This window comes from Kogia breviceps, chromosome 12, assembly GCF_026419965.1.
Source record: "Kogia breviceps isolate mKogBre1 chromosome 12, mKogBre1 haplotype 1, whole genome shotgun sequence".
In the NCBI taxonomy this organism is placed as follows: domain Eukaryota; kingdom Metazoa; phylum Chordata; class Mammalia; order Artiodactyla; family Physeteridae; genus Kogia; species Kogia breviceps.
The window spans coordinates 52,712,066-52,726,374 of NC_081321.1; the positions used below are offsets into that span (position 1 = coordinate 52,712,066).

General features: G+C 40.2%; 1 protein-coding gene across 1 annotated transcript in view; it reads right to left on the reverse strand.

The window, feature by feature from the left end:
- The window catches only part of WIF1 (WNT inhibitory factor 1), a 94,373-nt gene extending 81,838 nt beyond the window's left edge, over positions 1-12,535 (reverse strand). Inside the window, exons 1-2 of the mRNA XM_059080353.2 lie at positions 11,975-12,535; positions 11,337-11,476 (exon numbers count right to left, since the gene is read on the reverse strand). Coding sequence (XP_058936336.1) covers positions 11,337-11,476; positions 11,975-12,122 — 288 coding nt within the window. The 5' untranslated portion in view covers positions 12,123-12,535. The remainder of the gene's footprint in view (positions 1-11,336; positions 11,477-11,974) is intronic.
- Between the last annotated feature and the right edge of the window lie 1,774 nt (positions 12,536-14,309).

Here is a 14,309-nt window from a genome sequence, read left to right on the forward strand (position 1 = left end):
GAAAGCCTGAGAACTTTGCCTGGATAGTTGTGTCTTTGTGAATGATTCCAGTCAGTAGCACCCAAATTCAGCTTTGTAAGAAATTTGAATTGTAGTTTATTTACAATATTGTGGGGAGACCTTCAACATGGTGGAGGAGTAGGATGAGGAGATCATCTTCCCCCCCACAAACACATCAGAAATACATCTACATGTGGAATAACTCCTACAGAACACCTACTGAACGCTGGCAGAAGACCTCAGACTTCCCAAAAGGCAAGAAACTCCCCCATGTACCTGGGTAGGGCAAAAGGAAAAAGAAAAAACAGAGACAAAAGAATAGGGATGGGGCCTGTGCCAGCGGGAGGAAGCTGTGAAGGAGGAAAGGTTTCCACACACTAGAAGCCCCTTCGTGGGCGGAGACTGCGGGTGGTGGAGAGGGGAAGCTTCGGAGCCACGGAGGAGAGCGCAGCCACAGGGTGTGGAGGGCAAAGCGGAGAGATTCCTGCAAGAGGATCGGTGCCGACCAGCACTCACCAGCCCGAGAGGCTTGTCTGCTCACCCACCGGGGCGGGCGGGGGCTGGGAGCTCAGGCTCGGGCTTCCGTCGGATCCCAGGGAGAGGACTGGGGTTGGTGGCGTGAACACAGCCTGCAGGGGTTAGTGCACCACGGCTAGCCGGGAGGGAGTCCGGGAAGAAGTCTGGACCTGCCGAAAAGGCAGGAGACTTTTTCTTGCCTCTTTGTTTCGCGGTACACGAGGGGAGGGGATTCAGAGCACCGCCTAAATGAGCTCCAGAGACAGGCGCAAGCCGCGGCTATCAGCGCGGACCCCAGAGACGGGCATGAGATGCTAAGGCTGCTGCTGCCACCACCAAGAAGCCTGTGTGCGAGCACAGGTCACTCTCCACACCTCCCCTCCTGGGAGCCTGTGCAGCCCGCCGCTGCCGGGGTCCCGTGATCCAGGGACAACTTCCCCGGGAGAACGCACTGCGCGCCTCAGGCTGGTGCAACGTCATACTGGCCTCTGCTGCTGCAGGCTCGCCCCGCATCCATACCACTCCCTCCTCCCCCGGCCTGAGTGAGCCAGAGCCCCCTAATCAGCTGCTCCTTTAACCCCGTCCTGTCTGAGCGAAGAACAGACGCCCTCAGGCAACCTAAAGGCAGAGGCGGGGCCAATTCAAAGCTGAACCCCAGGAGCTGCGCGAACAAGGAAGAAAAAGGGAAATTTCTCCCAGCAGCCTCAGGAGCAGCGGATTAAATCTCCACAATAAACTTGATGTACCCGGCATCTCTGGAATACCTGAATAGACAAAGAATCAGCCCAAAATTGAGGTGGTAGACTTTGGGAGCAACTGTAGACTTGAGGTTTGCTTTCTGCATCTAATTTGTTTCTGGTGTTATGTTTATCTTAGTTTAGTATTTAGAGTTTATTATCATTGGTAGATTAGTTTATTGATTTGGTTGCTCTTTTTTAAAATATATATATATATTTTTTCCTTTTCTCTTTTTGTGAATGTCTATGTGTATGCTTCTTTGTGTGCTTTTGTCTGTATAGCTTTGATTTTACCATTTGTCCTTTTTTTTAATTACAGTTTTTAGCACTTGTTATCATTGGAGTTTTATTGGTTTGATCACTCTATTCTTTTTAATTTTTTTTACTTTTAATAATTTTTTATTTTAATAACTTCCTTCCTTCCTTCCTTCCTTCCTTCCCTTTTCTTCTGAGCTGTGTGGCTGACGGGGTCTTGGTGCTCTGGCCAGGTGTCAGGACCGTGCCTCTGAGGTGGGAGAGCTGAGTTCAGGACATTGGTCCACAAGAGACCTCCAAGCTCCACGTAATATCAAATGGCGAAAATCTCCCATAGATCTCCATCTCAACACCAAGACTCAGCTCCACTCAATGACCAGCAAGCTACAGTGCTGGACAATCTATGCCAAACAACTAGCAAGACAGGAACAGAACCCTACCCATTAGCAAAGAGGCTGCCTAAAACCATAATAAGGTCACAGACACCCCAAAACACACCACCGGACGCAGTCCTGCCCACCAGAAAGACAAGATCCAGCCTCATCCACCAGAACACAGGCACCCGTCCCCTCCAGCAGGAAGCCTACACAACCCTCTGAACCAACCTTAGCCACTGGGGGCAGACACCAAAAACAACAGGAACTATGAACTGGCAGCCAGTGAAAAGGAGACCCCAAACACAGTAATTTAAGCAAAATGAGAAGACAGAGAAACACACAGCAGATGAAGGAGCAAGGCAAAACCCATCAGACCAAACAAATGAAGAGGAAATAGGCAGTCTACCTGAAAAAGAATTCAGAGTAATGATAGTATAGATGATCCAAAATCTTGGAAATAGAATGGAGAAAATACAAGAAACATGTAACAAGGACCTAGAAGAACTAAAGAGCAAACAAGCAATGATGAACAACACAAAAAATGAAATCAAAAATTCTCTAGAAGGAATCAATAGCAGAATAACTGAGCCAGAAGAACAGATATGTGACCTGGAAGATAAAATAGTGGAAATAACTACCACAGAGAAGAATAAAGAAAAAAGAATGAAAAGAATTGAGGACAGTCTCAGAGACCTCTGGGACAACATTAAATGCACCAACATTCGAATTATAGGGGTCCCAGAAGTGGAGGAGAAAAAGAAAGGGACTGAGGAAATATTTGAAGAGCTTATAGTTGAAACCTTTCCTAAGATGGGAAAGGAAATAGTTAATCAAGTCCAGGAAGCACAGAGTCCCATACAGGATAAATCCAAGAAGAACCTTGCCCAGACACATATTAATCAAACTATCAAAAATTAAACACAAAGAAAAAATATTAAAAGCAGCAAGGGATAAACAACAAATAACATACAAGGGAATCCCCCATAAGGTTACCAGCGGATCTTTCAGCAGAAACTCTGCAAGCCAGAAGGCAGTGGCAGGACATATTTAAAGTGATGGAAGGGGAAAACCTACAACCAAGATTACTCTACCCAGCAAGTTCTCATTCAGATTTGACAGAGAAATTAAAACCTTTACAAACAAGCAAAAGCTAAGAAAATTCAGCACTACCAAACCAGCTTTACAAAAATGCTAAAGGAACTTCTCGAGGCAGGAAACACAAGAGAAGGAAAAGACCTAGAGGAACAAACCCAAAACAATTAAGAAAATGGTAATAGGAATATATATATCAATAATTACCTTAAATGTAAATGGATTAAATGCTCCAACCAAAACACACAGACTGGTTGAATGGATCCAAAAACAAGACCCGTATACATGATGTCTGCAAGAGACCAACTTCAGACCTAGGGACACATACAGACTGAAAGTGAGCGGATGGAAAAAGATATTTCATGCAAATGGAAATCAAAAGAATGCTGGAATAGAAATTCCCATATCAGACAAAAGAGACTTTAAAATAAAGACTATTATAAGAGACAAAGAAGGACACTACATAATGATCAAGGGATCAATCCAAGAAGAAGATATAACAACTGTAAATATTTATGCACCCAACATAGGAGCACCTCAATACATAAGGCAAATGCTAACATCCATAAAAGGGGAAATCGACAATAACACAATCATAGTAGGGGACTTTGACACCCCACTGTCACCAATGGACAGATCATCCAAAAATGAAAATAAATAAGGAAACACAAGCTTTAAATGATACATTACATAAGATGGACTTAACTGATATTTATAGGACATTCCATCCAAAAACAACAGAATACACATTTTTCTCAAGTGCTCATGGAACATTCTCCAGGATAGATCATATCTTGGGTCACAAATCAACCCTTGGTAAATTTAAGAAAATTGAAATTGTATCAAATATCTTTTCTGACCAAAATGTCCTGAGACTAGACATCAATTACAGGAAAAAAATCTGTAAAAATTTCAAACACATGGAGGCTAAACAATACACTACTAAATAACCAAGAGATCACTGAAGAAATCCAAGAGGAACTCAAAAAATACCTCAAAACAAATGACAATGAAAACACGATGACCCAAAACCCATGGGAAGCAGCAAAAGCAGTCGTAAGAGGGAAGTTTATAGCAATACAATCCTACCTCAAGAAACATAGAGATGTGGGAGCATGTGTGTATGTATAACTGATTTAGTTTGTTGTAGAGGGAAAACTAACACACTATTGTAAAACAATTATACTACAATAAAGATGTTAAAAAAAAAAAAAAAATAAATAAAAAAAATAAAATAAAATAAAATAAAATAAATAAAAAAAAAAAAAAAAAAAAAAGAAACATGAAACATCTCAAATAAACAACCTAACGTTACACCTAAAGCAATTAGAGAAAGAAGAACCAAAAAACCCTCCAAAGTTAGCAGAAGGAAAGAAATCATAAAGATCAGATCAGAAATAAATGAAAAAGAAATGAAGGAAACGATAGCAAAGATCAATAACACTAAAAGCTGGTTCTTTGAGAAGATAAACAAAATTGGTAAACCATTAGCCACACTCACCAAGAAAAAAAGGGAGAAGACTCCAATCAATAGAATTAGAAATGAAAAAGTAACAACTGACACTGCAGAAATACAAAGGGTCATGAGAGATTACTACAAGCAACTATATGCCAATAAAATGGACAACCTGGAAGAAAAGAACAAATTCTTAGAAAAGCACCACCTTCTGAGACTGAACCAGGAAGAAATAGAAAACATAAACAGACCAATCACAAGCACTGAAATTGAGACTGTGATTAAAAATCTTCCAACAAACAAAAGCCCAGGACAAGATGGCTTCACAGGCGAATTCTATTAAACACTTAGAGAAGAGCTAACACCTATCCTTCTCAAACTCTTCCAAAATAGAGTAGAGGGAGGAACACTCCCAAACTCTTTCTATGAAGCCACCATCACCCTGATACAAAAACCAGACAAAGATGTCACAAAGAAAGAACACTACAGGGCAATATCACTGATGAACATAGACGCAAAAATCCTCAACAAAATACTAGCAAACAGAATCCAACAGCACTTTACAAGGATCATAAACCATGATCAAGTGGGGTTTATCCCAGGAATGCAAGGATTCTTCAATATATGCAAGTCAATCAATATGATGCACCATATTAACAAACATGGATAAAAACAAAATGATCATCTCAATAGATGCAGAAAAAGCTTTTGACAAAATTTGATACCCATTTATGATAAAAACCCTCCAGAAAGTAGGCATAGAGGCAACTTACCTCAACATAATAAAGGCCATATATGACAAACCCACAGCCAACATTGTTCTTAATGGTGAAAAAAATGAAACCATTTCCACTAGGATCAGGAACGAGACAAGGTTGCCCACTCTCACCACTACTATTCAACAAAGTTCTGGAAGTTTTAGTCACAGCAATCAGAGAAGAAAAAGAAATAAAAGGAATCCAAATTAGAAAAGAAGAAGTAAAGCTGTCACTGTTTTCAGATGACATGATACTATACATAGAGAATCCTAAAGATGCTTCCAGAAAACTACTAGACCTAATCAATTAATTTGGTAAAGTTTCAGGATACAAAATTAATGTACAGAAATCTCTTGCATTCCTATACACTAATGATGAAAAATCTGAAATAGAAATTAAGGAAACATTCCCATTTACCACTGCAACAAAAATAATAAAATACCTAGGAATAAACCTACCTAAGGAGACAAAAGACTTGTATGCAGAAAACTATAAGACACTGATGAGAGAAATTAAAAATGATACAGACAGATGAAGAGATATACCATGTTCTTGGATTGGAAGAATCAACATTGTGAAAATGACTATACTACCCAAAGCAATCTACAGATTCAATGCAATCCCTATCAAAGTAGCAATGGCATTTATCACAGAACTAGAACAAAAAATTGCACAATTTGTATGCAAACACAAAAGACCCCGAATAGCCAAAGTAATCTTGAGAAAGAAAAACAGAGCTGGAGGAATCAGGCTCCCAGACTTCATAGTATACTACAAAGCTACAGTAATCAAGACAGTATGGTACTGGCACAAAAACAGAAATATAGGTAAATGGAACAGGATAGAAAGGCCAGCGATAAACCCATGCACCTATGGTCACCTTATCTTTGATAAAGGAGGCAAGAATATACAATGGAGAAAAGACAGCCTCTTCAATAAGTGGTGCTGGGAAAACTGGACAGTTACATGAAAAAGAATGAAATTAGAACACTCCCTAACACCATACACAAAAATAAACTCAAAATGGATTAAAGACCTAAATATAAGGCCAGACACTTTAAAACTCTCAAAGGAAAACATAGGCAGAACACTAAGACATAAATCACAGCAAGATCCTTTTTGACCCACCTCCTAGAGTAATGGAAATAAGAACAAAAATAAACAAATGGGATCTAATGAAACTTAAAAGCTTTTGCACAGCAAATGAAACCATAAACAAGACAAATAGAAAACCCTCAGAATGGGAGAAAATATTTGCAAATGAAGCAACTGACAAAGGATTAATCTCAAAAATTTACAAGCAGCTCATGCAGCTCAATATCAAAAAAACCAACAACCCAATCCCAAAATGGGCAGAAGACCTAAATAGACATTTCTCCAAAGAAGATATACAGATTGCCAACAAACACATGAAAGGACACTCAACATCACTAATCATTAGAGAAATGCAAATCAAAACTACAATGAGGTATCACCTCACACCGGTCAGAATGGTCATCATCAAAAAATCTACAAACAATAAATGCTGGATTGGGTGTGAGAAAATGGAACCCTCTTGCCCTGTTGGTGGGAATGTCAATTGATACAGCCACTATGGAGAACAGTATGGAGATTCCTTAAAAACTAAAAATAGAACTACCATACGACCCAGCAATCCCACTATTGGGCCTTTACCCTGAGAATACCATAATTCAAAAAGAGTCATGTACCACAATGTTCATTGCAGCTCTGTTTTCAATAGAGAGGACATGGAAGCAACCTAACTGTCCATCGACAGAGGAATGGATAAAGAAGATGTGGCACGTATATACAATGGAATATTACTCAGCTATGAAAAGAAACGAAAGTGAGTTATTTGTAGTGAGGTGGATGGACCTAGGGTCTGTCATACATAATGAAGTAAGTCAGAAAGAGAAAATCAAATACCGTATGCTAACACATGTATATGAAATCTTAAAAAAAATGGTTCTGAGGAAACTGGGGCAGGACAGGAATAAAGATGCAGACATAGAGAATGGACTTGAGGACATGGGGAGGGGGAAGGGTAAGCTGGGATGAAGTGAGAGTCGCATGGACATATATACACTACCAAATGTAAAATAGATAGCTAGTGGGAAGCAGCCACATAGCACAGGGAGATCAGCTCAGTGCTTTGTGACCACCTAGAGGGGTGGGATAGGGAGGGTGGGAGGGAGACACAGAGGGAGGAGATATGGGGATGTATGTATATGTATAGCTGATTTACTTTGTTATAAAGCAGAGACTAACACACCACTGTAAAGCAATTATACTCCAATAAAGCTGTTAAAAAAAATAAAATACTGTAGTGCACACTTAAAAAAAACAATATAGTGTTAGTTTTAGTTGTACAGCAAAGTGGTTCAGATACATAGATTCTTTTTCAGATTCTTTTCCATTATAGGTTATTACAAGATATTGAATATAGTTCCCTGTGCTATACAGTAGGTCCTTGTTTGTCTCAAATTTAGGGAAAAATTACAATAAGGAGTGCCTCATTGAAAAATATCAACTATTATAAGTTATGTACAGTAATAAAGAGTATTTTCACTTTAATTAACAAAAATCCTTTAAGCCTAAGCCTCTGTAGTAGAAATTCTTCTCTAATCTAAAAGGCTTGAGATGCGCCACACCTAGAGAAGCCCGCACACCACAACAAAGAAGAATCCACACACCACATAGAAAACCCAGTGCAGCCAAAAAAAAGCCTTGAGAAGCAGCATGTCAGAAAATGAATATTTTAAATTGCAGATGAAGTTTAGACAGGATTTTCCATGGAAAATGAGGATTACAGGGAGAGGAAGAGGCCAAGGAATCGGATTTCAGGCAGGAAAGCTTTGCAAAGCAGATTTTGGGAGATAAAGAGGAGACAGGGTTTTCCATGGAAAATGAGGATTACAGCAAGAGGAAGAGGCCAGGGAATCGGATTTCAGGCAGGAAAGCTTTGCAAAGCAGATTTTTGAAGATTTCATAAGAAACTGGTAGGTAAGAATAAGGTAAACATTAGTAAATTTGGGCTACATAGGTTACAATCGGCCATGAAATCAAATTCTTTTACCATTTTGTGAGTGATATGCAGTGGATAAATGATATTGGATAATAAATGAAATAAACTATTTACAATACAGAACATCGTACAATTTTAAACACTAAAGTACAACTTTTTACACGTTTAATGTAAAATAATTTTTAAAGTTACAAATCAATACACATTCACTGTGGAAAACTCAAAACATAATACATGTAGATATAACTAATGTGAACACCTTGGAGGATTAGACATTTATCAGACATGTTTTCCTATGTCTCCCCACATATTTTGTAATGGAACCAAACAGAATATACTGTTATAGACGACTGACTTAATTTGTCATGAACATCCTTCCATAGCATTGAGTAGATGTCTAGAATATTCTTATTAAGGCTTCTTGCCACTATCACGGACCTCTAGGTTCTGCCATTTTTCACTTTTATAAATAGCATGACCAGGAACAGGCTTGCACCAAAACCTTTATTCATATCCATGATTATTTCCTTAGGAGGCATCTCTGGAAGTAAAATTTCCTAGTCAAAGGATCTATGTCAAGCCTTTTGCCATCAAAGTCAAATTGCCCTGCAGAAAGGCTAACATACACATCAGCTACAAATAAGTATGCATAATTCTCCACATAGTAAAAACACTTTTAATAAACTTGACCAATGTGATGTGAGGAAATGATTCTCACTGTACTTTTTATTTGCATTTGTTTGAAGTAGAACAGGAAAGTTATTTTAAATGGCTCCAAGAACCCCTTGGGTTACTGGACAATACTTTATTGGAAGTAGATAACACCTACTGCCTCTGCTAGATCTTAATCCTAAAGTTATTTTAACTTTTCCCACATGTTTCCAGAACACTTAAATATTAAGTTTAAAATTTCATTAATCAGCTATGTATTTTGTTTGTGTTGAAATCCCTAAATGTTTGATATTCTTTTGAATGGAATGACTAGATAATGGAATGAACTTTTCATTTTCCATGTAGATATTTTGATGTGGTTTGGCTTTAGCCAAAGATGCCTTTCAAAATACTTATTTGGCATTGAAGTCATTTTTCCCATATTCAAAATTTCCATGCATTTAAAAAATTATGGTGCTGGAATCACAGAACTTTATTGGCATTAGTCAAATTTAAATAATATTTTAAAACATCTTGCTGTTTGGCATTGTGCAGATCCTTTCCCCCTTCCCAGTACGCCACACTGCTCCAAAAAAAAAATACCAGATTTCACACAGTTACCTGTGGTAACCTATTTGGAGCAGACTGGACATAGAGAGTAAGATAACTGAGGTGCTAATATTGGCCTGCAAAATCCACAATGGTAATCAACACCTAAACAAGAGAGGGAAAGATTCTAGAAGCTTCATCTCCATGCCAATTCTACCATCTTCTCTAATCCCCTACAAGAAATAGTCCTGAGATTGTTTGATATGCAATCCATTTTGTACTCAACAATATGCCCACCCACGTTTGCAAAGGGGAGAGAGCATGGAACTTAAACCTTTACTTCAAATTCCATTCTTCAGAAGACAAACTCAGAGGAAAAATAAATAAATTGGTCAATCAATCAATCAGAGCTATTGACATTTTCTACTTCAAGTGCAGTTACTGAACCCTTTCAGCTAGGGAGGGGTGCAAGTCAAACTACCTTCTAATGGTTCTTACAAATCCATTTTCTTTATACATAAAGAAAATGTTCTTTTTAAAAATATTGATCCCAGCTGACAAGTGGTCAAACACAATAGATTCAGGTGAAAAAGAAAAGGAGATAATAAAAGGTCATTCACTGATTTATTACTGATTTCATAATATTTCAGAATTAGTTGTCCATAAAGTATCTATGAAGAGGAAACTGTAGGGAAAAAAAAAAAAGAGGAACACTCTCCCTATAGAGCAATAGGAGCCTCAGTGAACTTATCTGCAGAATGGGGGTATTAGAATAGATGACCTCCCTGTTAGGAACTTTGGTGGATCCAAAACATCTATTCCTTTATGACAATGGAAGTGTTGAAGGGTCTAGTTTTGATCTGTTTTAGAGAGGAAAAATGAGAGAACAGACGTGAAGGAAAAAAGGCAGCTAAAATGGTCACGCCAATAGTACAACAGGTAATGAGAGGGAACGCTAGTGGTGTCTGAATTCAAAATAGCTACCTTTTATAAAGTGTTTTCTGGATCACATTCTTTATGAAGATATCCATTTAAACAGTTTTAGAATAAAAAGACTTGAAAATGTGACTTTAATTATAATTACAATGATTTTCATAAGTAGACACGTTTCACCAACTAACGAGCAAAAGAATTTATTACTTACCACTTGTCCTCTAAATTCTCCAACTGCACAAAAGAAACTAAACTCACATTATGTTTATTCTCCCTTTCTTTCTCAAATTAGAGGTCATTTATGTAATACTGAACCTCTACTAAAGGTAACATACAAAAGATGCTAATGTGCTAAGAAATAAAAGGAACACTTCATAAAAATATAGTTTTCTTTTTCCATATGAAAGTATTTTAAAAAACAGTAGCTTGCAATATGTTACAAACATTCTTATATGACACTTTTTGAGTCTGTGAATTCTTGCCAGAAATATATAGTGTTCACATCATTCCAGTGAATAACACTCGACATACCAATTTTTTTCAAAGGCACAATGTCAAAAATACTTATCGACTTTAAAATTTGTTGTAAAGTGTAAACAATGTCACAGGTGGTTGGTATACACTACAGAAAAATGTCTTAAATATTATGTTAAATTTCAATGTCAGTGGACACAGAAAAAAAAAAGTAATGTTGGTATTTGAGGTCATTATATTTCCAGCAGCCTGAAGACATTGAGACTTATCAAAATAGTGATCTTAGGCACTTTTCCTACCCCTTTCTTTTGAGAATCTTTAATTTATGTTGCATGTTTAAATAAATGAGAGTTAACTCTTTATATGCTTTGGAGATCAGATGAGAAATCACTCTTAAAAATTGTAAAAAAATGTAGCCGACTACACACTATATAGTATTATTTCTACCTGCCATCAGGTGCTGTAAATATTAAAGGGTAATTTTCTTCAACCTTTCTGGTTAACACAACTCACCTGCCCTTCAGCTTGCCAAGTGAAATTCATGGAATGGATATTGACAGGAATGGCTGGCATTCTCTGTTGTGCTCTTCTGAAATCATGTGTAAAAGGGGCCATTTTCCCCTCTGAAACAATCAAGATATCTTCTTCAAATCCTGGTTTTAAAAAAACAAATAAAACTATCAAACTAGCTGGACTTAAAAGCATCCAAATAAGAACTTGCACGCAAAAAGAACACCAAAGAATTAGTAATGGGTCATTTCTTTTCACAAGGCACCTGCTTTCGTACCAACTGATATTCCTGTGGGTGATAAGGATGATGCCAAAGATGCATGCTTTCAGGGAAAAGGAGTGGACGTGGAGTTAACTGGTGCTAGCAAATGCTGGGTCCACCTAAAAACGTAGGATTGTAGAAACTAGCATCAGCATGATCAGAACACTAGATCAGCTTTGGTTTCTTGAGAGAGAAGTTTATACGCTTTTAGATGGAAAATAGCTAATTAAAAGGGGGAGACCAATCTTCCTTGGAAATTAAGCTTTGAAAACATACTAAATGTATGCATCTCTCCTCCTTTAATGGAAAAGCTGGACAGAGAGTGAAGACCCAGGCAGGGGAAGAAGCAGAAGCTTCCGTGTTAGGCGCGAAACCTTACCTATAAGCACTCTCGCCTGGTGAGCATCGATCCACAGGTACAGGCTTTCCTCCGGCGGCTGCCCGACCTCCGCCCGCAGCACCAGCAGGCACGGGAGGATGCTCCAGAATCGGAGCGCGGCTGCAGGGAAGGCGCTTCTCCGGGCCATATTACTCCGGAACTCCTGGCTGGTGGCTCTCGCAGCTGAAACTCCTGCCGCACCTACCCAACCTGCAGCCGTTAAGTTGTATCTCAACCGGAGCTGTTCCCGCGTAGTCAGCTGGGCGTGTAGCCTCCCGGCTCTGATGCGAGTGAGCCCGGGTGAGCGTAAGGAGGAAGAGGAGGAGGTAGTGGAAGAACCGGCGAGAGCGGGGTAAGAGGGGGGGGGGGGGGGCGGGTGGAGCAGGAGGAAGAGGGGAGAGCAGAGACGCAAGACTGGCAAAGCAGGAGATGCCAGCCCGCCGAGCGAGGCCAACAGTCAGAGGGTTAAATACAGCGGGAGAGGAAGAGCGGGAAGGGCCGGCGCAAGTGCGGTGCGAACTAGGAGGCACTCGGCCCAGTCGGCCGCCACTGGGCGGCGCTGGGGAGACGCGCGGGGGTGGGGCGGCACGGGACCCCGGAGGCCGCGTCCACGCCTCTGTGCGCCGCGTGGGAGCACGCATGAAAGGCGCACGTGGTGGAGGGAGATGCGGAGAAGGGTGCTCAAAGGCGCCTCTGGGACGTCCCTCGCTTCTGCCTCTGGCCAGACGAGGCATGAATGGAGGGAAGTGGGGTGAACTGACTTCACAGGGCTTGACTGAGCGCAGATGATGATGATGATAACTCCCATTTGTACCCCGGGGCTAAATGAAGGCGCATATTCCTCCACTTCTCCCTTTCCGCTACTGTCATTCCTCCCTCTGCAAACCCTATCCTCACCCATCCGCGCTAGGCTGACACGGCGCATTCCCATCCATTTAAAACCCGAGACTCGACCGTCCAGTGGTGTCCTGATGGCTGGCGCTCAACTTGGCGGGGGCGTGGGTTTTCATTCCTCACTTGCCTCACACCGTGGAGGATGCTTTCTAACAGCGGTGGAGGCTCTTCTCCCTGCTCACCGGAAGCACTTGGAAGAGTTCCTGAGCCCTGGATGACAGGCTTACCTGACCTGCTGGGGTAGGGCTCCCAAAAGTTGTGAATATCTAAATAGTTGCCGGTATTTTAAGAAATTTGGAGGCGTGCCGCGCTGGTACTGAAATAGCAGGCGCTTTAGAGCAACACCAAGGATCTGGCCTTGCCTGTGGGAAGAGTAGTTGGCTGGCAGTGGGCTCCAGCCCAGCCACACCGACACGACCCCAGAAGAGAGGATTTGTTTTGCCCCCTGCCTAATCCCTTGGATGAGCAATGAAAACGGAAGCAAAGGTTTTTTTTTTTTTTTTTTTTTTTAACTTAGATTTCAGACTCAGAAAAGAGTTGTTTACTAATGTAACTTTTGGCATCCGAATGGTGGACAAATGTCCCAAGGATTGAGCATCTGGGGCTGGGCGTGTTGTTTCACTCAGTCCCTTGCAGAATAGTGGATACCTCAAGAGGGGAGAACAAACCGGCAACAACGGAAGAGAAGCGGAACACGTGCATGAACTCAGCTAAGCATTGGTTCATGAGAAGTTACTAAAAAGAACAGAATATGTATTTCCAATTATGAAATATTTTCAACTGTGCAACTGTTGATCTTTGAAAATAACTAGACGAAATCTACAATGGATTTGAACTTTGTGTTTTAATTGTAAAAGTACTTTAAAGTGCTTACTTAATCCTCACAAGTCTTTTAAATAGGTACTATTATTATTCCCATTTTATTGATGGGGAAACAAGGCTCAAAACGATCCAGTAAGTTAGCTGACTGTGGTTACCCAGTGGTAACTGGTTACTTACCGGGTCAGAGGCAGAGTCAGGGTTCAAATTTCCAGGCACTCTGGTTTCAAAGCCTATTCTCTTAACCACTATACCCCCACTGATAAGTAAATCCTAATTAAGTCTGTTTGCATCCAAAGCTTCACAGCCATTCTTCTTTACAATAACATTTACCTCCTTTCAAAGGTTTCATGAGTTTTTATTTCAGTGAATATTCATTTATGTAATGTATTCATATACATTCCGCGACCCTTAAAGCACTTTAGCATTGTAATGCCAGTTGTCCCCCAGTTAAAGATAATAATTTTGCAACACAATGGACATTTTCCTTTACTCCAGAAAGTTGTCGTTTTAATTGAAAATATTTTTTTCCCTCAGTAGTGTTCAAACCCCTACGGCTCTTGATGCAAGGACGCCCTCTACAGGTTATTCTAATCAAATACTAACTGAGAAATAGCCTTCA